This window comes from Gorilla gorilla, chromosome 6 (genome assembly GCF_029281585.2).
Source record: "Gorilla gorilla gorilla isolate KB3781 chromosome 6, NHGRI_mGorGor1-v2.1_pri, whole genome shotgun sequence".
Classification (NCBI taxonomy): Eukaryota; Metazoa; Chordata; class Mammalia; order Primates; family Hominidae; genus Gorilla; species Gorilla gorilla.
The window spans coordinates 160,190,055-160,215,432 of NC_073230.2; the positions used below are offsets into that span (position 1 = coordinate 160,190,055).

At 53.7% G+C, this 25,378-nt stretch overlaps 2 protein-coding genes across 29 annotated transcripts in view; one reads left to right on the forward strand and one right to left on the reverse strand.

Moving 5' to 3' along the window:
- The window catches only part of NUB1 (negative regulator of ubiquitin like proteins 1), a 36,749-nt gene extending 24,463 nt beyond the window's left edge, over positions 1-12,286 (forward strand). For 6 of the 15 annotated variants that reach the window (XM_055392425.2, XM_019031327.3, XM_019031328.3 and 3 more), the window contains 8 exons: positions 811-997; positions 1,733-1,840; positions 2,609-2,761; positions 7,951-8,097; positions 9,688-9,783; positions 10,474-10,651; positions 10,887-11,016; positions 12,021-12,286. In XM_055392425.2, coding sequence (XP_055248400.1) covers positions 811-997; positions 1,733-1,840; positions 2,609-2,761; positions 7,951-8,097; positions 9,688-9,783; positions 10,474-10,651; positions 10,887-11,016; positions 12,021-12,138 — 1,117 coding nt within the window. In that variant the 3' untranslated portion in view covers positions 12,139-12,286. Of the gene's footprint in view, positions 1-810; positions 998-1,732; positions 1,841-2,608; positions 2,762-7,950; positions 8,098-9,687; positions 9,784-10,473; positions 10,652-10,886 lie in introns of all 15 variants that reach the window. The other 9 variants (XM_055392430.2, XM_004046511.5, XM_055392421.2 and 6 more) reach the window with 3 other exon arrangements.
- Positions 12,287-13,988: 1,702 nt separating this feature from the next.
- WDR86 (WD repeat domain 86) overlaps positions 13,989-25,378 on the reverse strand; it is a 31,390-nt gene continuing 20,000 nt past the window's right edge. For 4 of the 14 annotated variants that reach the window (XM_055392434.2, XM_063708865.1, XM_031012849.3 and 1 more), the window contains 3 exons: positions 18,937-19,136; positions 15,658-15,761; positions 14,333-15,524 (listed from right to left, as the gene is read on the reverse strand). In XM_055392434.2, the coding sequence (XP_055248409.1) occupies positions 15,106-15,524; positions 15,658-15,761; positions 18,937-19,136 (723 nt within the window). In that variant the 3' untranslated portion in view covers positions 14,333-15,105. The other 10 variants (XM_031012848.3, XM_019031331.4, XM_031012847.3 and 7 more) reach the window with 8 other exon arrangements.

Consider the following 25,378-nt stretch of genomic DNA (forward strand, 5'->3'; position numbering starts at 1 on the left):
TCACCTTGATGGCTGTCTTTGTCAGCACTCCTCCTGGAGCACACTGCCTTCTGTTGCTGTCTTTCTTCCCTTTGCTGCGCCTGGGTTCAGCCTGCTGCCACGAATACAGAGTCGAATTTTGCCTGCACACAGGCCCTCAGAAATCAGCTGGGCCGTTAGAGCCTGGTGCTTTCTGGATTGTTTTTCCCCCAGCTTGAATATGATTGAACATGAATGCCTTGTCAGAGCCGTCATCAGCTGAGGCATTCATAGTACGTAGGGATTTTTTTGGTGTCTTTAAAGAAGTGGTGTTCAGCCCTGGCTGTACACTAGAATCAGCTGGGGAGACTCTGGCAGTATAACCACCAGGCTCAACCTCCAGAGATTTCTGTTATGTTTCGTCTAGGTGGGATCAATGATTCTTAAAGAAAGAAAGAACGTTGCTCTGGCCCAGGTGATGCTGATTTGCAGTCAGGATTGGAAGTCACAGCTTTAAAGCATGATCTTCCCCGTATTTGCTGAGGGCCTCTGAAACGGTGGCCCTGGGTTCTGCTTCCTATCAAGGGGCTGCATGTGTGTCCTGGGGCAAGTGGTGGTAAGCTTTGATTCCTAAGCCCTGATTTCTGATTTCTCTTTCTTTCCCCCATTAGAAGGATGAGATTATAAATACAGCTCCCTTCCTAAACATTAGGATCTCTGTTTTAGAGCAGTCAGCCTTTGAATATATACCAAGAACGGGGAAAGAATTCCAGTCATTCACAAAAAGGTTTCAAATGCTAAAAACGTTTCAAATGCTGCTTGGCAGTGATGTCACTGTCCTTCTCTTTCCAGTGAGTGTTGCAGAGAGCTGCTGGACACAGTGGATAACTACGCCGTCCTCCAGCTGGATATAGTGTGGTGTTACTTCCGCCTGGAACAGCTGGAATGCCTTGACGATGCAGAAAAAAAATTAAACTTGGCCCAGAAATGCTTTAAAAATTGTTACGGAGAAAATCATCAGAGACTGGTCCACATAAAAGTATGTTCCTGGAATTCATCTTATGTCTCGTTGAGTCCATTTCTAGCATTTGTGTTTATTCCTCTTAAAGTATTTGAACTACTGCCAGAAGGTGATTTCATTTTGATGGTAGTATGCAGTATACTCTTTTTAAACTATATATTTATAAAGTGTTCAATGTTTTACAAATCTGGCTGTCTCTCTTACTTAGTGTGTGAGCATTTAGCCCAAAGGAACATGGTTTGCTAGTCATAGAATCCCATCAGTGATCACCCTGACCAGGAGAGAGCTGCTGACTTCTTTATATTGGTAGAGTCTAATTTGCAAGATGTAAATGCAGAAAATAGACATTTCAGCAGTAACGGTTTACGTGAATGAGTCACAGCTCAAGAGCTGTGGCTCGAGTAAGGATTTTTCTGATTTCCCCAAGTCATCAAAATCCTGCTGATGCAGACTCTCTTATACCTGGTTTGGATTTCTGCATACTTCTCTGCTGACCAGAAGGGCCACTGTGCTGCATGTCTGGAGGCTGGTGCCCTGACACTGACTCTCCTGTGTGGCATGACGAATGTCATCATACCACAGGGAATGGGGAAGAGGGGGCTTCACTTTTGCCGTTAGTCATAGTGAAGCCATGGACATTTTAATACCTACCATGTTGCCCCTCTGGAGCCCAAGGGAATGACAGATATGAGTATTATAGACCTGTAATTAGAAATAAGGCAATTTTATCCTTTTTTTCTTCAATAATTTTAGGGAAATTGTGGGAAAGAGAAGGTACTGTTTCTAAGACTCTACTTACTTCAAGGTATCCGAAACTATCACAGTGGAAATGATGTAGAGGCTTGTGAGTATCTTAACAAGGTAAGAAAAGCAAAGTTGTAACCAATTTTCACCTCCTTTTAAAAAACATTCCCAGAAGTTAAGGATTTTAACTTAGTAGTTTGTGACTTGTGAGAAACATGCCTGTGCTTTCTCCGTGCACAGGAGAGATGTTGAACCAGAAACATATTTGTATATGTTAGAGTGCAGCCAGATGCTGTAATGAGACTTCAAAAAGACAGTGACTTTAATTGGATAGAAGTTTATGGCTCACTCATCTTGCAGTCTAGAGGTGAGCCAGGCCGGAGCAGTGAGCAGCCCGCCAGCCTCAGCGAGGCGTCCTAGGTTGCTCCTGTCAGTGCCTCTTCCAGCCAGCAGAGGGGGCAAGAGAGAGTCCAGAGCAGGCCACTTGAGAGATGACCCCGCAGCTGCACTCAGCGCTGTGGCTGCATGCCATTGACCTCGACTTCACTACCTGGCTACACCCAGCTGCAAGGGAGGGTGAGAAATGCCACGTGCACAGCTGAAATTCGGGGGCTTTTGTTGCAAAAACAAAGTGGTTACCAGTCACTTCTGCAACACCCAGCCTCTTACCTCGTGTTGTGCTGTGGCTAAGTTATGTGAGTAGAGATAGTGTTGGTCTGTTTCCATTTGTACTTGTTAATAACAGGCCTAGTTTAGAGATTTTATCCAAAATCTGATGCCCTTTAATTCACATTGGATACAATCTAATTTCTTTTAGGCTTTCACTTTGTATTAAGCTTTAAGTATTGCCGTGGTTACATGATTCTTACATTTCCCTGTCTCTAGGCACGTCAGCTCTTTAAAGAGCTATATATTGATCCATCAAAAGTGGACAATTTGTTGCAGTTGGGGTTTACTGCCCAGGAAGCCCGGCTTGGCCTGAGGGCGTGTGATGGGAACGTGGATCATGCGGCCACTCATATTACCAACCGCAGAGAGGTACCCACTTTCACATGCCCTAGCTCTCTTGGGTATGAAAGAACAAAAAAAGATAATCCCACAGGAGTGTTAATAACCAGGAACTCTTTATTACTCCAGATTGGGAAGGAAGGAGAAACTTGTCCTTTTTTTTTTCTTGAGACAGAGTCTCACTTTGTCATCCAGGCTGGAGTGCAGTGGCGCGATCTTGGCTCACTGCAGGCTCTGCCTCCCGGGTTCAAGCAATTCTTGTGCCTCAGCCTCCTGAGTAGCTGGGATTACAGGTGTGTGCCACCACACCTGGCTAATTTTTGTATTTTTAGTAAAGATGGGGTTTCACCATGTTGGCCAGGCTGGTCTCAAACTCCTGACCTCAAGTGATGCGCCCACCTCAGTTTCCCAAAGTCCTGGGATTACAGGCGTGAGCCACCGCACCTGGCCGAAACTTGTCTTTTTCAATTGGATCATTTTTCACATGCTGCAGTCTCCTTAGTTTTGTTTCCTGCTGTGGTGGCAAACAGTCCCCTCTCTCTCTTTCTTTAATACCATAGTGTATTTCTGGAAGTCATTTTAAAAACAAAATTGTTTTTTCATGAGGTCATTATTAAAGTTGGGGATTGCATCCTTGCCTAGAAACATAAGTCAAATCATAGAAACAAGTTGTATTATATTATGAAAGCACAGGTTAAAAAACTATAATCATTTGAAACAATTAAGTACATTAAAGAAAACCTTAGAATTTTGGAGTTGGAAGGGTCCTTATTCTATCCAATATGTTCTGCATAAAAGAACTGAGGTCTAGACTGCGATAATGGCGGAATACTAGCAGGAGAGCCATTTTTCTTCTTGCCAAAACAAGAAGTTGGTACTAGATTATCTCACAGGTCCTTTCTAGCTGTAAACTCCAGCCATAGAAGTCTCTAGAATCTTCACATGTATGTGACCTCGTTTCCCTTTTTGCTAAACACTAGGATAATCCTGAAGGAAAAAAGCAGCCTCAGGGGTGTTTGGATGGGAGCAGGAAAGCCCCGTGGTTGTTTGCCTACCTGATGCCAGAGAGGGAGTGGATTCGTGGGTTCATTCCGTGCTGAGCAGTCACAGGGTTTCTCCTTTTACAACACCAGCTGTGGTCGTTACCTTTCTCTCTTGCCTAGTCCAATTGTGGTCCTTTGGGTCTTGCTATAGAAGTCAATGAGTAGGTAAAGGCAGAGACTTTGAAAAGGTGAGTTTTTTTTTTTTTTCCGGAGTCTCACTCTGTCACCCAGGCTGGAGTGCAGTGGCGTGATCACTGCAACCTCTGCCTCCCAGGTTCAAGTGATTCTTCTGCCTTAGCCTTCTAAGTAGCTGGAATTACAGGTGCCCACCACCACGCCCAGCTTTACTTTTTGTATTTTTAGTAGAGATGGGGTTTCCCCAATTTGGCCAGGCTGGTCTCGAACTCCTGACCTCAAGTGATCCTCCCGCCTTGGCCTCCCAAAGTGCTGGGATCACAGGTGTGAGCCACTGCGACCGGCTGAAAAGTTGAGTTCTGTGTGTTTGAGTTTTACATGGTCTAATTCAGTACTAACAGAAAAATGGACATTGCTGATACTGATTTGTTGCTTTACTATTACTCCACTACCAGTAAGATTTTATTATTTTTATTTTTATTTATTTTTTCCTTTAATTTTATTTTATTATTATTATACTTTTAAGTTTTAGGGTACATGTGCACAACGTGCAGGTTAGTTACATATGTATACATGTGCCATGCTGGTGTGCTGCACCCATTAACTCGTCATTTAGCATTAGGTATATCTCCTAAAGCTATCCCTCCCCCGTCCCCCCACCCCACAACAGCCCCCAGAGTGTGATGTTCCCCTTCCTGTGTCCACGTGTTCTCATTGTTCAATTCCCACCTATGAGTGAGAATATGCGGTGTTTGGTTTTTTGTTCTTGCGATAGTTTACTGAGAATGAAGTAAGATTTTATTAGCATCGGGAAAGCTAGTGTTTTAAAATGAGATCATTTGGAAAACAGTTCTCATCACTGTATAAGACTATAGTTCATAAAACATTGTCACACTCATGTCATTCACTTCTGCCTGTGACCAGCCGAGAGGCCACAGGACAGGTACTTCTCATCTTACACATGGGAAGAGCTGTAGCTCAGAGGTGTCTTTTAAAGTATAGTGGAGTCATATCACTTGTACATTTCTGAAGTTAAAAGCCCTTGGAGAAAATGCAAATAAAAAAACCAGTGTATATAGTGCAGTTGATCCTTCTCCCTCTTCCACCCAACGGATGTTGTTAGTTACCATGCTTTTGGCTGAAAGCAACAACACCAAAAAAACCAAAATGGCCTAAACATCAAAACAAGGGATGTGGTGGGATTTATTGGCCGTTTACTTGTAAAAAGTCCAGAAGTAGGATAGGTCTCAGGGTTAGGTGATTCATTCAGTGGCTTACTGATGTCACTGAGGACCTGAGGTCTGTCTCTTTACCCGCGCCCCCCACCCCATGTCATCAGTGTCATCCAGTCACAACAAGGGCCATAATCTCTGTCCCAGAATCCTCAGGGAAAATCCTGAGCTTCTTGTGATTGGGCAGCCTTGAACCTGTCACTGAGGCTGGAGGAACACCAAGACTGGCTCAGGCCTGTGGCAAGAGATAGAGGGTTGCCACCTTAGCCCATTCAGGGGCCACCTGGGGAGCTGGAGCAGCCTCCCACACCTCAGGGAGGGGTAGAATGGGTGCTGGAAAGACAAAAACAATGTCCCACAGAAAGTGAGCTCCTATCGGAGCTTTAGATGAGCAAGAGAAATCTGCTGCCCTCGGAGTTCCAACGTTCTAGGTATGAGCATCTGACTGAGCTGGATGTAAAACAATTCGTTCATGTTTTTGTTTGAGACAGAGCCTTGCTCTTTTGTCCAGGCTGGAGGGCAGTGGCGTGATTATGGCTCACTGCAACCTTGATCTCCTGGGCTCCAGTGATCCTCCTGCCAAGAGCTCTTGGCTGATTTTTATTTTTTTGTAGAAATGGGGTCTCACCATGTTGCCCAGGCCAGTCTCAAAACTCTTGGGTTCAAGCAATCCTCCCACCTTGGCCTCCCAAGGTGCTGGGATTACAGGTGTGAGCCACTGCACCCAGCCTTTAATACATAATTATTAAAAGTTTATATTTTTTGTGCAATATGGCCCTGAGTACAGACCAGTTTCTCATCTGAGAAAAAGCAACAGCTGTAGAAACGGAGCTCACAGATCATGCTTCAGTATGGCCAGGCCGTGAGAGGCAGCCTTCCTAAGAGGTCGTCCCAGCTTGTTGTGACCATACAGTGCCTCTCTCTTGAGATCTGATTCTACTTAACTGTAGCCACTTCAGTGCAGTACTCACTGTCATTGATTTGATCTACTTTATCTTTCTGACTCATCTTAGTATAAAGAGAAATTTCAGAAAATAATGTTCTCACATGTGTTTACATGATTAAAAGGAAACAGACTAAGACATTTGTAATGAAAGGAAGTATTCTTCGAAGCTCCCAGTTGGTGTGAGGTCTGTGTTAGGTAATGCCCAGGTCCGCTGGCTGGAGCGTCCTTCTCTGTGCTTGGATGTTAGGTGCGCTTCTTAGCCTTTTGGAATATAAATGGAAGAAACTGTATTGAAAGCAGAGGATGGGGCCAGTAAAGGCATTTTACATGGAGTATGTGTAAATAAAAGTGCAAATGTGAGTGGTATGAAAGACTCCTGCTGGCGTGTGTGGTTGGGGTGGTGTGGCAGGATAAGGTCAGTTTCGAAGCATTGTTGGGGCCAGGGAGTGGGGGCCCTGAGTAGCAGAATAAGGAGCTGGTGCCTCAGTGTGGGGAGGTGGTCAGGAGCTGCTGCGGGCTTTCAGGTAGGTGACTGGAATGACGGAAGCTACTGCCCTGTGCAGCGGGGCTGGAGCTGGGGGAGACTGGCCACTGAGAGGTGGGGCACGTAATGGGGGCATGAGACAGGCCTGGTGCAGCTGAAGGGGAAGCAAAGGGAGCTGGCGCTGTGGGCACTCCAGGGGCACACCAGGAGGTTCTCCTGTAATAGAGACAGGCCATGAGTCTACAGATGTCTTCATCCCTGGAGATGTTTCCAGCAGCCACTCTGTTCTGCCTGCTCCTACTGTGGGGCCTGTGGAGTCTGGTTCCACGATGATGATGCTTTTGTTTTCCTAAGAGATGAGGCCGCTTTCCTGCTGTGGGGAAAATGCAGGGAGGCGCCTGTTGCCTGGGCTGGGCAGGAGGCAGGATCAGGTCTCTGGAAGGAAGGAGTCTGTTTTCTCCCCCGTCCTCGCTGCTGCTGATGGTGGTGCTGGTCTCCCTGGGAGAATGTAGCAAGTTACTTAACTTTGTTGAAAGCTTTCTGTCTCCTTGTTGGGAAAATAATGAGGCTGGATTAAATTCCTGGTTTTCAAACTTGCTTTGTTGTTGTTGTTTTTAAGCAGCAAAATCCCCTTTTGAAATGACATTTTTATGGGGATACTAGTTTACAAAATAAATTGGGAACTCTCCTGATTGGCCCTGGGTGGGAGAGGTGAAGAGACTAGAACCCTCTGCAGCCGTCCTGTGCTCCTGCAGCAATAGCAGGCAACTCTGAGAAACAGGGTTGAGAACCAAGAGGTTAGATGACCTTTGTCCCTGGGCATTCTATGGGTTCCGAATGGAATGACAGGCCTCAGAAGGCCCTGGAGTCCTTGCTCCCCAGGCTGTGGGGGGCGGGTCACCAGCCTTGGCATTGCCCAGGAGCCCCTGATTCCACATCACATTTTAACTTGAGTCCCTGGGCGATTCATCGAAGGCTGGAAGGCCTTCCCACCGCGTGCAGAAGCTCTCCCACCCGGTTCCTAGAAGAGAATCCATGCACCTCACACCCGCGACCTCTGCAGTGGGAGTGCTGGGTTGGTGAGCAGCCCATCCTGATGCCGGATGGTGGACGGCGGGGCTGGCGAGGCACCTCCTTCCTGCCCCACGGGCATCTCATTTCCACTGCCTGCCCTCAGAAGCAGCACTTCCACCACCCCTCTGCCTCTGTGGCACCTCTGCCATTTGGCTGGGTGAGGAGAGGTAGAGAGAGGGCCCCCTGTGCTTTGCTTTGGTTTTTTGGCTTTGCCTGGAAATGCGGAGAATCCTGCAGAGCGCAGACTGAGAGGCTGTGAAATCTCAGTCCCTAACTTGGGATGGGACTTTGCTGTTTTCCTAAAGGAACTGGCCCAAATAAGGATGGAGGAAAAAGAGAAGAAAAGACGCCGCCTCGAGAACATCAGGTTTCTGGAAGGGATGGGCTACTCCACGCACGCGGCCCAGCAGGCACTCCACGCAGCCAGCGGGAACTTGGATGAGGCCCTGAAGGTAGCAGCTCCCTCGGGGCCTCTGGCCTTGTCCCTGAGCAGTGGGTCCTGCCCAGAGCTCCCTCCATGGCTCTCCAGCATCCTCCCGGGCTCACTCCTATGGGCTGCCCCGTCATCCGGATCTGAAGGGCAGGTTTCTCCTGGGCTCCAGCCCAGACACAGGCCACGTGAGGCCACGTGAGGCCCCATGCTCAGTGCCTGGCCCAGGCCTGGCTCCAAAACGTGGTGCCTGTCCACACCAGCACAGTCCACAGGCCAGGACTTTGTGTAGGGTTTCTGTGTGCAGCAGAGTTTAGTGAAACAGGCAGTTTCCACAGCAGAAAAAAGAGAATGGGAATTCAACTTGTAGTATAATTGTTTGGCATTAAAATTTTAAATGTAAGTATCTAGTTTTATTTATTTAGTCCATAGTACATGTTGGCAAAGGGGGAGCTTTTCAAAGAACCCCTCAGGAGTGACAGCAGGTTGGGATCCAGACAGCAGTGACTTTACCTGGGCCACTTCCTTCCCTGTGTTGGAGAAGCATATCGAATCCTCAGTAGGGCAGGCGCTGTGCTGCGTCTCAGCAGCTTGGCATGGAACCACCCTCTGCCCTCTCGGCCCCGCAGGTCAGTGAGAGACAAACTCAGAGCACACGTGGTGGGGGGTCCCGAGGGGGTGCACAGGAGGCAGGGGGCTGGCTGTGTGGAGGCAGCAGTCCAGACAGGTGCTGGGGCAGCACGGCGGGCAGGAAGCAGAGTGGTAGGAGCTGGCTTAGGTTGTGCACGTGCTGGGGGCGGGGCTGGGGGGACAGAGATGGGGCTGGAGGGGGTGGGGTGCAGGGCAGGTGTCCTCGTTTGCCCTGCTGAGGCGGGTGTGGGTGCAGCAGGCACGGGGAGTCCACCCTGCCTTTGCCTCTTATCCCTGGAAGGCTCCACAAGGCAGTACTTTTGTTACTATGTACACGTATATTTAACATATACGTTAAGTTTTAAACTTTCGTTTGAATATCTAGTTTGTTTTTTGTGTGTTGGAGAAATATTAAGAGGTGGGAACTTCTGAATATCCGAAGGGACTGATAGGTCTCAAAACAGATGTGAGTCACACGAGTGGCACAAAAATACTTCCAGTCAACACGGCAGTATCGAGTGCTGGGAAGGAAAGTCTCCACAGGGCCTTTGAAGATTAAGTATTGTGTGATGAAGAAATCAAGGGTCAAAATAACCCTACTACCTGCCTGACATTTTAAGTCTAGAGGGCATGACGCTTTCAAAGATCAATCAGGCAGCCCTGAGCTGCTTAAGAGACCTTTCTGTCTGTAGCTCTGACAAAACCTGTTTACTTGGATGCTGCTTCCACCCGCTCTCCCTCCCTTCCTGCTCTAACAGAAGGGATCTTTTCCCTGACTAGTCTTGCTCCTCCTTCAAACCCCAGCTGTCCTGGTCTCTGGCTGGAAGCCTTCTGTGAACACCAGCCTGGGTGGGAGCCCCTTTCTCTGCCTCATAGCAGCAGAGGACAGCGGGGTCTGCCTAGCACATGACAGGGTGCAGTGCCTGTCTGAATGTGTGAAGAGTTCTTAGTGATGGGTAAAGGGTGTTCCTGTGTGTTTTAGATTCTGCTCAGCAATCCTCAGATATGGTGGTTAAATGATTCCAATCCTGAAACCGACAACTGTCAAGAAAGTCCCTCCCAGGAAAACATTGACCAAGTGAGTGACAGGCCTTTGTGCCCTCAGCTTGGACAGCCTCGGGTGGGGTTGCTTGGGGTAACCCGGGTGAATCAGGCAGCAGGACTGGGGGAGTCCATGCTGAAACCTTGGCTCCCAGGCTCCAGGTGTAACCTGCCCCCCTCAGAGGCCACCCACACAGTAACAGAGGGCAGGGGAGGCCTCCTTGGAAAGCAGGAAAACTGGGGAAGTGTCAGGAAGTTCTCTTTAGGTTTGCTGCCTTTGTCTATGCACCACTGTTTGCATCAGCCCCATTTCTCTGCCTGTGACCTAAAAGGATGGCATTGTGACCTGTGAAACCCATCCAGCTTTGTATCCCAAGTGACGGCTCTGTCCACATTTGTCCCCCTACAAGTGTTAGCATGCCTGTATGCTGTGGCCACTGACCTCGCGGTGCTCGTGGTGAGGCTGGTGTGGCACCCTGCTCTCAGCCCGAGGTCACTGCCTGTCCTGAGATGGCTGCTCCCTGATGCACCCGACTTGAGTCTTCCAAGCCCCCTTCCAGGTTGCTCCACGCTCACATTGCACAGAAGCATGGCTTGTGCACAAAGGGCCATGGTGCGCATGCCGGGAGCTCTTAAACATGAGAGTCGGCTGTCCGCCCATGTGGGTGACGGGGGTGGCAGAAGAGGTGCCAGGGGCCGATGCTGTGATCCCTGCGCTCTCCCCTAGTTGGTGTACATGGGTTTTGATGCACTTGTGGCCGAAGCTGCGCTGAGAGTGTTCAGAGGCAACGTCCAGCTGGCCGCCCAGACCCTTGCTCACAACGGAGGAAGCCTGCCTCCCGAGCTGCCGCTGTCTCCAGAAGACTCTTTGTCCCCGCCAGCCACGTCCCCTTCTGACTCTGCAGGTAGGTCTGAGGTCTCTGAGGGCCGCATTGAGAGCACAGTGTCTTCAGAAGCCAACAGATGTGGCCCTAAGCCACGGCAGATGTGGAGACTGAGGGGGCGTCCCCTGATGTCACCGGGCCGGCCACCTGGACAGTGTGGCCAGCAAGAGGCACAGTCTGAGGTTGACTGTGGTCGTGCGGTGTCCCCAGGACAATCCTCACATAATTCACTTACTCCTGCGGTATTTTATTGTAGGAACCTCTAGTGCCTCAACAGACGAAGACATGGAGACAGAGGCCGTCAATGAGATACTGGAAGACATTCCAGAACATGAGGAAGACTATCTTGACTCAACTCTGGAAGACGAAGAAATTATTATTGCAGAGTACCTATCCTATGTAGAAAATAGGAAGTCAGCAACAAAGAAAAACTAAATAATGAACAGAAATAGCGCTAATTTTCTGCTTATAAATGCTATCATTATGAAAAGGCTAATGCAGCTCTTTCTGTTCTTACTTTTTATCTGAATTACAAGTCCTCTTTGGGTGTAGGAGGGGGTGGGCAGGGGACAAGTCCAGGAGGGGTCCCAGGGCCTTCATGCGTGGTCTCGGGGAAGAAGCTTCCTCTGGCCTGGCGCAGGCCGTTCCATCTGCCTCCCAGGTCTGCGTCCCTAACCCCTTCCCCAGCTTGGTGTTTTACCCCGAAACAGGAAGGAACAGGGGTCCTGTAGAACAGGGGTCCTGGGGAAGGTGTCCAGGGCAGGGTCCTGGGAAGGGTGTCCCGACCGCTTCCTCTCCAGCTGTCGCTCCATCTGCCCAGCTTGCCTGCCTCCTGCACCCACTGCCCTGACCTTCCTGCTTCCCACGCTGCCATCTCTGCCAGGGTGCCCCATGGGTTCCTGTGCCACCCTTTCCCCGCCCCTCAAATCATCCTTTAAGTCTTCCTTCCAAGTGCTGTGGGGCATAACGATGAGGCGCTGGCCTTGGGGGCCACACCAGGTCACAGCAAATGCCTTCAGCCTGGGACGCCAGTGTTTTATGCTCTTAGTTCAGTAAAATACGCCCCCGAAATTCAAGATTGTCAGGCTTTATATATATTCAGCATTCCTCATTACAGAAATCTTTTATTGAATGGGAAAGGTTTAAATGCTAACCAAAGCAATTTATTTTTAATTAATATTTTTAGACTCTGTGCTGTCATACTGAACTCACTGCTAGCTAAGAGGCCTATCAGAGATTTAGATATATTTTTTCTCCAGGTTTTTTGTGGGTTTTTTTGTTGTTGTTGTTGTTCTAGCCATGTGACAGAGGCTCTTTCTAAAAGTATGTAGTTCGCTGTGTGTCGGCTCCAGCAGTAACCATCCTCACTGTGCCATGCACTCCTCTGTAGATGTGTGCCCAGTGGGAGTTCCTTCCAGCCCCAGGACCGCAGCAGCAGCCAGGTGCCGAGTGGATTGAGTGCCAGGTGCATCCAAGACTTTCCCTCCCTTCCAGAAGGCACTGGCTGAAGACAGGATGGATCATGTGGAGCCGGCTGAAATGCTCCAACTTTTTCAAAGTGTGGGTGGTCCAGTTTGGACTGATGGGAATCTTCTTGTCATTCTTTTTAAACGGATGATACTGATGGAAATAAAAGGTGGGAAATATATTCAAAAATTGTCACCCTAATTTTGCATTAATTTACTCAGCCTCCCCAGCTGCATGTGTTGAAAGTGTCTGGGTGACTAGCTCTTCATTTTGATTGCAGGATGTCTGTTTCTACTGAGTTTTGTGAGGAGATGGAAGGATGATCTCAGAAGCAGCAGAGGGCATCTGCTATGAAAGATGCCGCATGCCAAGCGGGGCTGGGGTGCATCCTGGGCAGGGGACTGAAATGCACCTGTCAGGGTTTGCCTCAGAAGTGCCTGGTGAGCTGAGGTGACACGGAGTCTCAGCCTCATTTGACACAATGCCACACTTGGATTTGGGGCCTGAATTTAAGCTTTTGGCTAACAAGTCGCTGTCCTGAGCTTGGTTCAGGCGTGTCTTCTAGCTTCCCAGCTGTTTTTAGCCATCATAGAAGCAATGCCGCACCAGCAGGCCCCAAAACTCTTCTGTGTCTTGTGAAGAGAGAGCCGCAGAAGAAGCCGGCTGTGGAGGCAGTTCTGGGCATGTGCTATGTCCAGAATGGGCTGCCCTCCAGGCATGGAGACTTGGGCCGGGCCTGCTCCACCAGACAGGTGGTAGAGGAGGGGGCAGGACGGTGCTGAGGTTGGAGGAGAGGCCGTTGCAGAGGAGGGGGCCTGGGAGGGTTCTCCTTGGGGAGTCAGAGGAAAAAGCACATTCCAGATGTGGGACAAACAAGATAGTATTTGGGGGAGGACAGTGTGAGTGTGACATGTTCATGGACTGCCAGAAGGTGTGGGTTGTGGGGAGAGAAGAATGGGGGCGGATGGTATGATTGCTGATCACAGCGGGAGGTTGGATGCCATTAGCGGAGCAGGAGTGGGCATGGGCGTGTAGCAGGCAGGTGAGGGCAGCCCATGCCAGCACAATGGTGTGCACAACTGGTCAGGTGTCCTTGATGCTGATCACGGCCTTACCCTGTCCCTGTGTTCCTGCCCATATGTCCTATGGGTAGCTCCTGTCCTTCCTCCCTTAGCCAACTCAGTCAATTTATCAAAAGCAGACACCTTGTTTCTTCATTCATCGCAAGGCGACAGTGGTGTGGCTGGAAGGGGATCAGACTCTCTCACTCACTGTGTCTCTCAGGCGCTCAGAAACCAGAGAGAAAATGGACATCTGGCCATCTTTATGTCCTCAACATCTCGCAAAGCTCTCTGTGCGATGGAAGTAGAAATTACCCCAATGTGTGTTGCTATAAAAATGCAAAGTGAGTGCAGCGCCCGTGTTTTGGGTCCATGCCCCACTGGGTTTCTCTGGATGGCTTGATGCGTGCTCCATTCTCTGCTGTGGTTGGATAAGGTGGGGACTGGAGCTGACGTGTCAGTGAGGGGCTGCTCAGGCCAGAGTGCAGCATCACCAAGCAGCAGTGTCTTCGGCAGGCAGGAGTCAGTGTGAACGTCTGCGCAGGCTCAGGGCCGGCCGGCAGCACTGCCCGCAGGTAGCACTCAAGGCGGTTCTCTGGCCTGCGCCACCGGAACCGTCCCTTCAGCACGATGGAAAGCTCCTCTCTGGTAGGTACGCCCCCTGTGGCAGCCACAGGCCCCAATGGCTCCGGGACGCAGCAAGACCTGGCCACCCCCCAGGTCTGTGTGTGCTTAAGTCTCACCCAGAGAACAGTGCGTGGTGCCGTTTCTGCGGGTTCTCCTGCACCGATCTGCTTGCCTCGGAACAGGCCCATTTTCCTGGGGTGGGGGTCGGGGGCACTTTGGTTCCCAGGGTTTGGAGGTTTGGCCTAGAGGAGTTACAGCACCTGCGTCCTTTCCTTCCTACTGCCCACAGTGCAATCCCTACCTGTTCATCCGTGCCCGAGGGCGGACCCGCCCATCACCTAGCAGGTGAGCCCTGGCGGCCCCGGCCCTCTCTGATGAAGTGTCTTCTGCATTAAGACTATGAAGCGCATGCTGCTCTACCTGAAAGGGCTGCTCCACTTGAAGGGGCTGCTCCTGCAGCAGATGCTTCTCTCTGCAGCGAGATGATGAGCTCTCCACGGCAGACACTGTCACCTGCAGCTTCTCTCCTGGCACCTGGGCCAACCGGGGCACAGGGATGCAGAAAGTGGCACCATCAAGGGACTGAAGAGCACCCCGCTCAGGTGCTGTGAGGGGTGCTGAGGGGTCTCCTGCAGGGCCCCTCGGCAGACTGAGCCCCACTGGCCCCTCGAGCCCCTGGGCACAGGGCTCCCCTTGGGTGCCCGGTGGCTCTGGCGTGTGTGTTGCACCTTCCAGCACCAGGCGCTGCCCTGGCTCCTGTGCACGAGCCCGGGGTGGGGCTGCTGCCCGCCCCCGCCCCTCCTTCCACTCCAGGACCTGAACGGACTTCCTAGATTCATGCCAGAAAATGACGGGAGCTCCCAAGCAGGGTCCCCGCTGTCACCTGCACAGGCTAAAGAGCTCCTCCCTTGCTCCCCGGCCTCTTCCCCATCCACTTCCTGCACCAGTGACACTGGCGGCAGCCCCGCAGCGCACCCACAAGTCACCCCCAAGGCTGCCCAGGCCGGTTGTGAGAGGCAGAGGGCAGGAGGCCCGCCGCCCTGGGTTCCTGGAATCCCAAGCTCCAAAAAGAAGCTGAGACTCAGTTTGCAAAACAAAAAGAGGACACAGGAGCACTTTTAACTTTCAGGCTGTATATTTCAGTTCCCCCCAAGGCCCTCGAGACGGACGATTTGCCAAAATAACCAGGTTCAGTGGCTTCCGTAAAAAGTCACTTCCTCTCAGCAGGAAAGGCCCAGTTTCGTGGGGCTGGGGGAGCTGGGGCAGTCCGCCTGCAGCCCCTGAGGTGGGAGGGTCCCCGGGACTAGGCCTTTCGCCAGGTCAGGGATGGGGAGGGAGGACAGGAGCCACCCTAAAAGGGAAAAGGGGGCGGTCCCCAGGGCGAGCACTCCCGCTCCCAGCGCCTCCTGGCCACCAAAGAAAAACCAGACGCCTGCGCCGGGCTCTCCTCCCGCCCGGGATTCCTCGCTCCTCGCCCCTCGCCGGCCATCGGGCGCCACCACCGCGGGTAGCAGGGCGGGGCGCTCTGGGAGCCGCTGGGTGTCTGGGCTGGCGTCTGCAGGGGCCCCGCGGGATCAGGCCGGCTGCAGGGGCGCGGCGGCGCAGCCCACCTTGTTGCTGAAGAGCCGCGAGAGGCTGCGCGTGGGCGGAGGGGGCCGCGGGGCACCTCGGAGTCCGCGCACGTCCCAGAGGCGCAGGGCGCCGTCGTGCGAGGCGGTGTAGAGCACCTGGCCGTGCACCTGCGGGCGCAGGGGCGGGCGTCACCGGTGACGCGGTAGACGGGGGGGGGACGCCGCTGCCCGCGTGGATGGATCGGGGCGGGGCACCTTCCCTCCCACGGGCGGCGGCCCCGAGAAGGGCAGAAGGACCTACCTGGATGCAGTTGATGATGAATGTGTGGCCCCGGAACACCCTCCGCAGCTCTCCAGACTGCACGTCGAAGGCCCGGGCGCAAGCGTCCCCGCTGCCCGTGAACACTGCGGACACACAGCGCGCGCTGGGCCTCCCTCCCTGCTCGACCCCCAGCAAGCAGGGATGGGGCGGCGAGAGCGTGACCTGGGGCGTCTCCGAGACTCCGCCCCACGGGGGTATCCTGAGGCTCATATGGGAAGTGGACAGCACCCCTCCAGAGAAACGGGTCCCCACGGTTATTCTGCTCCACCCTGCAGATGCCTGCGCGCCAGCTGGCCCTGCCCCTGCCCTGCTGAACACCGCCCGGCCCCAGTCCCCACTCCGCGGTTTGGTGAAGTTGGTTTCCGTGCCTGGTTGGGAAGCCCCTGCCTGGGGATAATCGTCAGGTCCTCGAGTCGCTTCCCCCCTACCTTCCGCTGCGTCGGCAGCCTTATCCTCCCGTCCTCATTAACGGATCGGCACTCAAATCAAAGCCCAGCCCTCTGGGGTTCATGATCACGCACCCCCGGGACCCCTAGCGGGGGCGAGCCTCTGACCTCAGTCTGTCTCCTCCCCCAGGTGGCTGCCTTTCCCTGGGGTTTCTCCTAAGAATTTAGTCCAATCGTTCTCCAACTGCAACCTGCATTTGCATCCGTCACTTGGAGGTCTTAGCCACAGATCGCGGGGCCGCATCCCAGAATCTGATTTAGCAGGCGGGGCCTGAGAATCTGCATTTCTAACCAGTTTTAAGTGACGCTGCTGCTAGTCAGGAGGCCACACTGAGGATGCGGACTAGAAGAACTCACTTGGCCTAGGTTGGGCTCTCCGAAGCCGACCCTGGTGCTAGGACTTGATGCAGACAGTTCACCTGGCAGGCGTCCCAGGAAACGCTCACAGGGAAATGGGAGATGGAAAGGCAGGGAGGAAGTCCCATGGGGTCTGTCAATGAGCAGGTAACTACGGTGGGCAGCTATGGTGCAAGCCTGCCAGTGGGCAGCTATGGTGCAAGCCTGCCAGTGGGCAGCTATGGTGCAAGCCTGCCAGTGGGCAGCTATGGTGCAAGCCTGCCAGGGACCTTGGGGAAAAGGGGTAGGACCACCTGAGGGTAAGGGTGCTGGGCTACCTATCTATCTGAGGGTGCTCTGTGGGTACTTGTTCCCCAGCCTTTTCTTTTTCTGAGACAGGGAGACAGGGTCTCACTCTGTTGCCAAGGCTGGAGTGTAGTGGTACCATCATAGCTCATTGTTAACCTTGAACTCCTGGGCTCAAACGATCCTCCCGCTTCAGCCTCCTGAGCAGCTGGGACCACAGGCATGCACCACTACACCCAGCTAATTTTTTAAAAAACTGGAGGGGGGTGAGGAGCTGGGCACAGTGGCTCACGCCTGTAATCTCAGCACTTTGGGAAGCTGAAGCTGGCAGAGCAGATCATGAGATCAGGGGTTTGAGACCAGCCTGGCCAACATGGTGAAACCCTGTCTCTACTAAAAATACAAAAATTAGCTGGGTGTGGTGGCACACACCTGTAGTCCCAGTTACTCAGGAGGCTGAGGCAGGAGAATCGCTTGAATCTGGGAAGTGGAGGTTGCAGTGAGCCTAGACTGCGCCATTTCACTCCAGCCTGGGCCACACAGCAAGACACTGTCTCAAAAAAAAAAAAAAAAAATGTTTGTAGAGACAGGGTCTTGCTATGTTGCTCAGGCTGGTCTTGAACTACTGAGCTCAAGAGATCCTCCCGCCTTGGCTTCCCAAAGTGCTGGGATTACAGGCATGAGCCACGGTGCCCAGCCTGTTCCAGCCTTTTTGTTAAAACTACAGAGTGAATGGCCCCAGAGGGGAAGTTTCATTTCTGGGTCTCTTTTCAGCCCCTTTCTGCCTTCCCCCCACAAACTCAGACAAATGGACATGGCCTGGAAAACCCAGTGTGGCTGCTGAGCTCCCCATGGGTGGGAAGAGGATCAAAAACAAAGTCGGATCATCCCATAGCCTTGCTGGCCAAGACCAAGAACCGAGCTGGGCAACAGTGAGCTGCAGGCTTCGCTTTCCCTGCGGGCTCCATGCCCTGGCTGCACGGGGAGGTGTTCTAGGCGGCCGCCGGCCAGAGCCTTTGAGAGTAGAACCTTCCTCGTGTTCAATTAGACGACCCAGACTTGGGAACAGAGCCGTAACCACACTTCCAGGCTTGGACACAGGAACAAACGAAAAATAATTTTTCTGTGTCAGACACCTGAATCCTGAGGGCATGTCAGGATCTGTTTTCAGATATCTACATTCTGTCTTCATCCAACACCTTTGCTGTGAGGTCAACTTGAATATTCCACTGTGACTCTTCCCCCACCCCGTCTCCTCCCTCCCAGAGGGAGAGCCAAATGGCCCGAGAGTGTGACAATTTGAGACCTGTAGGACAGACAGTTCGTTGCCTGCCCAACAAGCCATTCTGCCCTTCTTTCTTTCCAAAATAACCCTGATTCCATCTGGGCAGCAAATTCCTCAGATAAAAGACTTTATGATTCTCTATCTCTTGCAGACAGAATGGTCACAGAGAGGTATGTAGAAGCCCTTGGATGAAGCTTCCAGGAAAGATCTTAAAGGACCAACTCAGCTAGAAGACACGTCCTTTCGCCCTTCATCCTCTCTCTCTGCCTGCCTAAAACATGACACGATGGCTGGCACTGTAGCAGCTATCGTGAATCATGAGGCTTCTTTAAAGATAGAAGGTCTGTGCTAAGGATGACGAAGAAGAGTGACAGAAGAAAGCTGGGTGCCTGATGACTTTGTGGAGCCACCCATTCCAGCCGAGACCACCAGCCTCTGAAATTCTTCTACCTGAGAGGAAATAAACCACCACCTCATTGGAACCACAGCTACCTGGATTTTCTCTTCTCTGCAGACAAATCCTAAGGCCAAGTGAGGCCAAAGCCATGTGGCCCTCGAGGCTGGCAGGATTAAGGGGCAGTCACTGTCTCACTTGGAGAATTAGGATGCACCCTTTGGGACATGCTTTTGACCCTAGACCCTCCCAGCAGTCCAGTCTCCCAGGCTGTCCTGGAGAAAGGTTGGGAGGAGCCACCAAACCCTTATCTGCACCTTCTTTGCAAAACAGCTGGAAGCACGGGCGTGTGGAGAAGGAATGAGCACTGCCATTGGACGCTGATGATTGGCAGCCAAGGCTCAATGAGGGAAAATCCCGTAGGAAGTAAAGAAGCAGAGAGGAGAAGCCAGGCTGGGGTGGCGCAGGTCGTACAGGGCCAAGTCACTTACAGGTGCCCGCGTGGTACTTGAGGGCGCTCACGTTGCGTCTGTGGGCCGTGAACGTGCGCACACACTCCCCTGTGTCTGCCAGCCAGCACTTGACGGTCCTGTCCGCGCTGCCAGAGTACACGAGTCGGTTCACCAGCTGCGAGGAGGAGCAGGGAAGGTCGGCAGCTGGGGCAGCTCTGAAGCCCCCCAGGCCTCTCCCTCTATAAGGGGGGAAGGGGCATGTGCAGGTGTCAGTGGGGAAACCATGGGTGAGCCTCGAATGGCCCCGCTACCGGCCCCACCAGACTGCCCGCTTCAGCACCCAAAAGCAGGCGGCTCCTCCTGCCCCATGGGGCAGCCAGTGCTCCAACAGGGCTGGCCGCCCAGCCCCACACTGCCCTGGGCCAGTCCCTGGCTCTCTGCCCCTCAGCTGCTTCCCCTGAGGATTAGGAGGTGGACAGCCCCTTCCTCGAGGGTGTGTGTGGGGTACAGGCACTTAACTGCTCGCTCCTGCTGGCTGAGGAGAGGGCTTCCAGAGAAGGGCTTTCACGTGGGGCTTTTCCTTCAGACAGGACAGAGAAAGCCCTGAGCGAGGGTGTGAAGCAGACTTCTGCCAAGACTGGAGCTGACAGCCGGGGACTGTCACGGGGTCACTGCTCCCCCTGCTCATGGGGCTCACAGTGAGAAGAGGGCCCGGGAGACAGTCTCGCCCAGCCATGTGATGCTGCTGTCTCGCAGGAGGTACGGAAAGGGCCCAGGAGACAAGGGAAGAGGCCCTCGCCAAGATGGACGGGAGTAGCAGCCCCAGGGAAGTGCGGAGACTATTAAAATAATTCTGTAAATTCCCCTAGACTAAACACCACCCAGCCAAGAGCACTCCCAGCCAGCACCTCTGGTCAGCAGAGTCACGCACGAGAAGGCCAGGGCGGGCAGGCGGGCTCCACAGCTGCAGTGACCTGGCGCGATGGCACAGGAGACAGGCACAGGCTTCATGCCCCAGAGAAGCCTCCCGCCACTACTGCTAGGGCCCAGGAACCAGGAGTCAGAAGCGGGTCAGGCACACAGGGCATTTCTCCTGTGGTCGGCAGGCAGTGGGCCCACCGGCAGGCAGTCAGTTCACGCTGGCCACTGGCATCCCGAACACGTCCCTCCTAACCTTCCCCTCACGACCACGCTCTGGGCCACTTTCCACTGCCGGTTCCCCGTATTATCTCCCTGTTCAAATCCCAGAGAACAGGGCTTCCACGACCCGGGCCACAGCCCAGGTCAAAGGAGTTAACTGGCCTTGGGCCAATCACTGTGCCCAGAGAAGGCAGTGGAACCACGAGGAGCACAATGTGGCCTCCGGGAGGCAGAGGCTGCGGATGCTTTCTGTGGACAGTCACCTGCCCTCTCTCAGGCCCTGCCCTGAAGTCCTGCTGGGGTTACGGTGGGCCCCAGCCCAGGCAGCCTCCCTAACTGGATGGTCCCCTCCCCAAGGACAGGGATACATGTGACTGCCCACCTGCCCGTGTCAGCTTTGGCAGGGTTCCAGAACATTCCTGCACTCAGACCTCAGCCATCTGCACCACCCAGGAGCACAGTTCCTGCCAGTAATGCGGGCACCAGCAGGAAGGACAAATGGACCTTCCTGAGCCTGCTGGGCACACAGTCAGCTGCTTACGGTCTTCAACAGCCCCTCTGCTTCCTGAGAAAGACCACCCCTCCTGCCTGGTGCCCGGAGGCCCTGCAGGGCCCAGCTTCCCTGGCCCTATCTCCTGGTTTCCACTCCACACACCTGTGTCCACACTGCTGCCCCAGGACCTCCGGGCACGTGCCTTTCTCCCAGGTTTCCTACAAGTCCTCCCTGCCCAGAAAGCCCTTGTACTGTGATCCTCCCTTTTCCTTCATGGGCAAGTGGAAGCCCAGGATCCTTCTTCGCACTGCCCCCAGCGCACCGTGTCTGCGTCCTGGAGGCTGGGCTGACCACCACCAGCGCAGCGTTTCCTGGCCATCTCCCCAACACATGGTCAGCTCCAGAGCCAGCCAGGCTCCCTGTGCTTGCGTCCCAGACAGTCACAGAGCCTCTTGGGCTCTAATAAGAGGAGTGGGCAAGGGTGGAATGTTTGAGACTGAGACCTCCAAGGACTGGCCAGCTTTGCAGCCCCACACCTCTGTGCCGCTCAGCCCCTGCACCAAGGAGGCTTCCTGGGTGACCAGGGCAGGAGGCTTGCGACAAAGGGAAGCCCCTCCTGTTCCCTGGCAGCCGGCCCTCACCACACAGGGCCTGTGAGCACTGTGCTTAGCCCTCCCAGCAGCACCCTGCCGAACATGAGCCAGAGCCACACAGGCCGAGGGGGCGCTCCCAGCCCCAGGGTCCTCAGCCTGTGGAGGCCTTGCTGTTCCCTCTAGCTGGTTTCCTGACAGGACAGGGAGAGCGGGGTGGCCCAGGGAGGCCTGAGCCAAGGGGGAAGGCAGGATGATCCTGAGGGCTCCTCGCAGCCACGGTGGCTCTGAGGAGTCTCCTAGTGATGAGATCCAACCAAGCAGAAGCAGGAGAGGCACTGGCCCGGGGCTCCGCCGCTGAGGGCACAGATGCAGGCCTCCACCTCTCCGGGCTCCAAGGGAGCCCAGCAGGGGTGGGAGGAGGCTGCAGAGGGCCTGGCAGGCTCCAGAGCAGCAGACCCTCCAAGATACTCCTCCCAAGCAAGAGTGTCGGGGGAAGCACCACCTGCCTGGTGACAGCTGTGGTGCTCACAGGCACGGGGCTTACAGACGCACAGTCTTGGGTTCAAATTCTGCCTCCACCCCTCAGCAGATGTGAGACGTGGCCAAGTTACTCATCTTCTCCAAGCTTCCACTGTCTCATGTGCAACGTGAGAAACAAGGACCTCCTGCTAAGAACGAGGCCACAAGGGCTGATGCACTGCTGTGCGCCGCACACAGCCCAGGGTCTGAATATGGTAACCCCCACCCATCCCTAAAATGCAGGTGCAATCTCTGCCCGCCGGCTCCTCAGGGTTGGGTGAGACTCATGAACTGGTATGACAGGGCTTTTGCAGCCAGAGACTGCCCCACGACATCCTTGCTGTGGTCTCCACCGCCTCGGGCTCCCAGATCCTGTAGGTCTTTCTTTTCTCTGGCTGGATTTGAAATGCTTCGTTTCTTTAAAATCACAATGTTGCTATCTGATTTCAAAACTGGGTGCATAGGCGTCTGTTTTAGTTATTTTTTACAATTTACATGTGAAATGTTTTATAACTAAAATGTTTAAAACATCCCTGTAAAACCATGAAGGGACAGGGCAGAGACTCTATCTCTCCTCCTTCACAAGGACCCCAGGTCAAGCCCAGAACCTGGGCGACCCCTCAAAGAGCAGGGGAGAGGGCTGCCCGGCAGTGCAGGGGCCACCACAGACAGGGTGCCCCCTGGCTTTTTGACCTTGGGTTTGTCGCTTAGAAGCAGGTCCTCACACCATCTCTGGCCCGACCCTCTCCAAAGGAGGCCTGTGTGCTCCTGGCTCTGTCCCCACCTGGCTTCTGGGACCCCTGAGATCGGTGGCTCAGCCCTGCATGCAGTCCTGTAAAAGGCAAGGGAGGCAGAGGCGCCTCTGGGCACGGTGGTTTCTCAGGACCTCACCTCTGCTTTTGGCCAACTTGGAGCAGGCTGCAGGCTTCAGGGAAGCAGGGAGGATGCTTTGTGGCCACCTGGTCCGCAGGCTGACGGTCGGAGGTGGGGTATATGAAGCTATGGTCTGAGTGTCGGTACCCCCCAAATTCATGCTGGAACTTAACCCCCACTGTGATAGCATTAGGAAGTAAAGTGGTCATGAGGGCCCGCCTCATAAATGGGATGAGTTCCCTTTTATAAAAGGGCTTAAGGGAGCTTGTTTGTCCCTTCATCCAAGACGAAGGACGTGGCAAGAGCAGCAGCCACCAGACACAGAATGTGCTGGCACCTTGACCTTGGATTTCCCAGCCTCTGGAACAGTAAGAAATACATTTCTATTATTTGTAAATTACCCAGTCAAAGGTATTCTGCACCTTTTTTTCTTTTCTTTCCTTTTTTTTTTTTTTTTTTTTGTTTGAGATGAGGTTTCTCCATGTTGCCTAGGCTGGTCTGGGAACCCTGGCCTCAAGTGATCCATCCACCTCAGCCTCCCAAAGTGCTGGGATAACAGGCGTGAGCCACCGTGCCCGGCCCTCCAGTCTAAGGTATTTTGTTACAGGAGCAGCAATGGACTGCGAAACTGCACGGTCTCCTCTTTTCCTCCCCAGCCTCTGGAAAGGCTGCCCACGGGCTTATCTCCATACATCAAAGAAGCCTGACCTGTGTGATGTGAGTGGTGCAGACACCACAGCTCAAACGCACCATCGTCAGGCAGCTCACTCAGGGTCCCAGCAGACGCCCCACACTTGGCCCACCAGGAAACCTCCGCCACTCTCTCCCTTGGCTCTTGACTTGCAAGCACACATGCTTCTCCGGCAAAACGATTTCAGAGGCGACACAATGGGGCTCGCAAAGCCACTGTGGGGGCCCAGGACTCTTAAGGGCACCTGGGAAGGAGTTTGCCCGCTCCGCCCTGCATGGGGCAGGGGCCGTGTGAAGTCCTTTTGAAGAGCTTGCTTCCTGGTCTCAGGTGCACCCACCAGGCCTGTACGCACAGGAGAAGGACGCCTGGAAGTGAGCATGAGGCCCTCTCTCATTTCGAGGAAGGGGAAGGAGATGAGGTGTCATAGACCACAGGTCAGTGACTCTGACTGCATGCCGAGAGCAGAGAAAAGCAACAAGCAGGTCTCTGCTTCAATCTCAGATAGCAACGGTGCCGCCTGCCTCACAGGGTTTCTGGGTTGGGGTGGAGAAGCCACACAGTCCTGTGTGTGGGTGCCACGTTCCTGAGAGCAGTTTGTGGATGGGGGTGCCGGTGAGCCACGCTGGCTGAATGCACAATATCCAGCCAAGCAGAGCACTGAGGCAGAGTGAGGGCCCCAGGCAGGCCATGAGGCAGGGGCCCCAAAAGGATCCAAATGCAAGAGAGCATGGGGTTTAATGGCTAGCCCTGGTGCCACAAACCAAGGGACAGTCAGAGCTCGGGGAGACGGAGCACTCGCAGGGCCAGGGCTGCTGAGCAGGGGAGGAGCTGGAGGGGAGGAGATGAAAAGTCCCTGGTTCAGCCCTCAACGACAGAGCTCTCCCCGTGAAACAGACCGAGCCCAGAGCTCACTGCACACCCCCCACATCAGGACCCCATCTGGCCACCCCAGGGGCAGCCATCGTGTGTCCCCACTTGGCAGATTGTGAAAAAGGAGTCCCCTCCACCCCCACAGTCAGGAAGCCTCCGGAAGTTGCACAGCGTCCTGAGGCTGCGGGCAGAGGGGATGGTACGGCGCCCACCTCCCGTCCCTTTCCCTCTACACTCGCCTTAAGAATCATTTCACTTTGGCAGTTCCTCAAAAAGCTGAACAGAGAATTACCAAGTCATCCGCAGTCCCGCTGGCAGGCACATACCCGAGAACCGAAGGCAGGATGCACCCAGATCCCGTCCACCTGTTCACAACAGCTGAAAGGTGAAAGCAACGCGTGTGTCTCTCAACAGGTGACGGATAAGCGCAGTGTGGTATCCACACACCAGGGAATATTTATCAGTCACGGAAAAAGGAGGGAATCTCACCACACACCACAACACAGACGAACCCTGAAGATCTTACGCTCATGAAATGAGCCAGACAGGAAAGGACAGATCCTGCACGACTCCACTCATGTGAGGACCCAGAGTCATCAAATTCAGAGACACAAAGCAGAAGGGCGGGTGCCCGGGGCATGGAAGAGCAGCGGGGAGTCAGTGTCTGATGGGGACAGAGTTCTGATTTGGGCTGATGGAAAAGTCTGGAAATCATGGTATGATGCTTGCACAGCACTGAACGTGCTTCACGCCCTGAGTAAACGCTGAAAATGCTTTAAAGGGAGGCCTCAGCTGATCCTGTGGGTCCCCCTCCTGTGCTTCCTGGACCCGAGAGGGCCAATCAGGCCCTTCTAGAAAGGCAGATCGTGAGCGGCACTTCCAGCCCATCTGATGAAGGCTGTGGCGGCGATGGCCCTCAGTCAGAGAAGCCACAGAAGGCGGGAGGGAGAACTGACGTAGCCACCTGCGGGGGCGGGGCCCAGCGAGGGCTAGGGGACGCCAGACCCAGAAGTCCTGCTTCCCGGATCTGCTCATGAGGCTCCTGCCCTGGCTCCCTGCCCCTGAATCTGTCAGGAAGCCCCCTCTGCATTTAGGACAGGGTGAGAAATGTCCCATTGCCCTAATCAAACCTGGCTTGTAAGGCAGCAGCCTTCTAACCCCTGCAAAACTCCAATTTTCTGAGTGGTGTCGGGTGAAAGAAATCATATACAAGGGAAGAGAAAGGCAAGATGGTCCCTTCTGTGGGTCGCATGGCCCCCCACACGCAGCTGGGTGAGCTGGGAGCCCGGGCGAGGCTGAGGG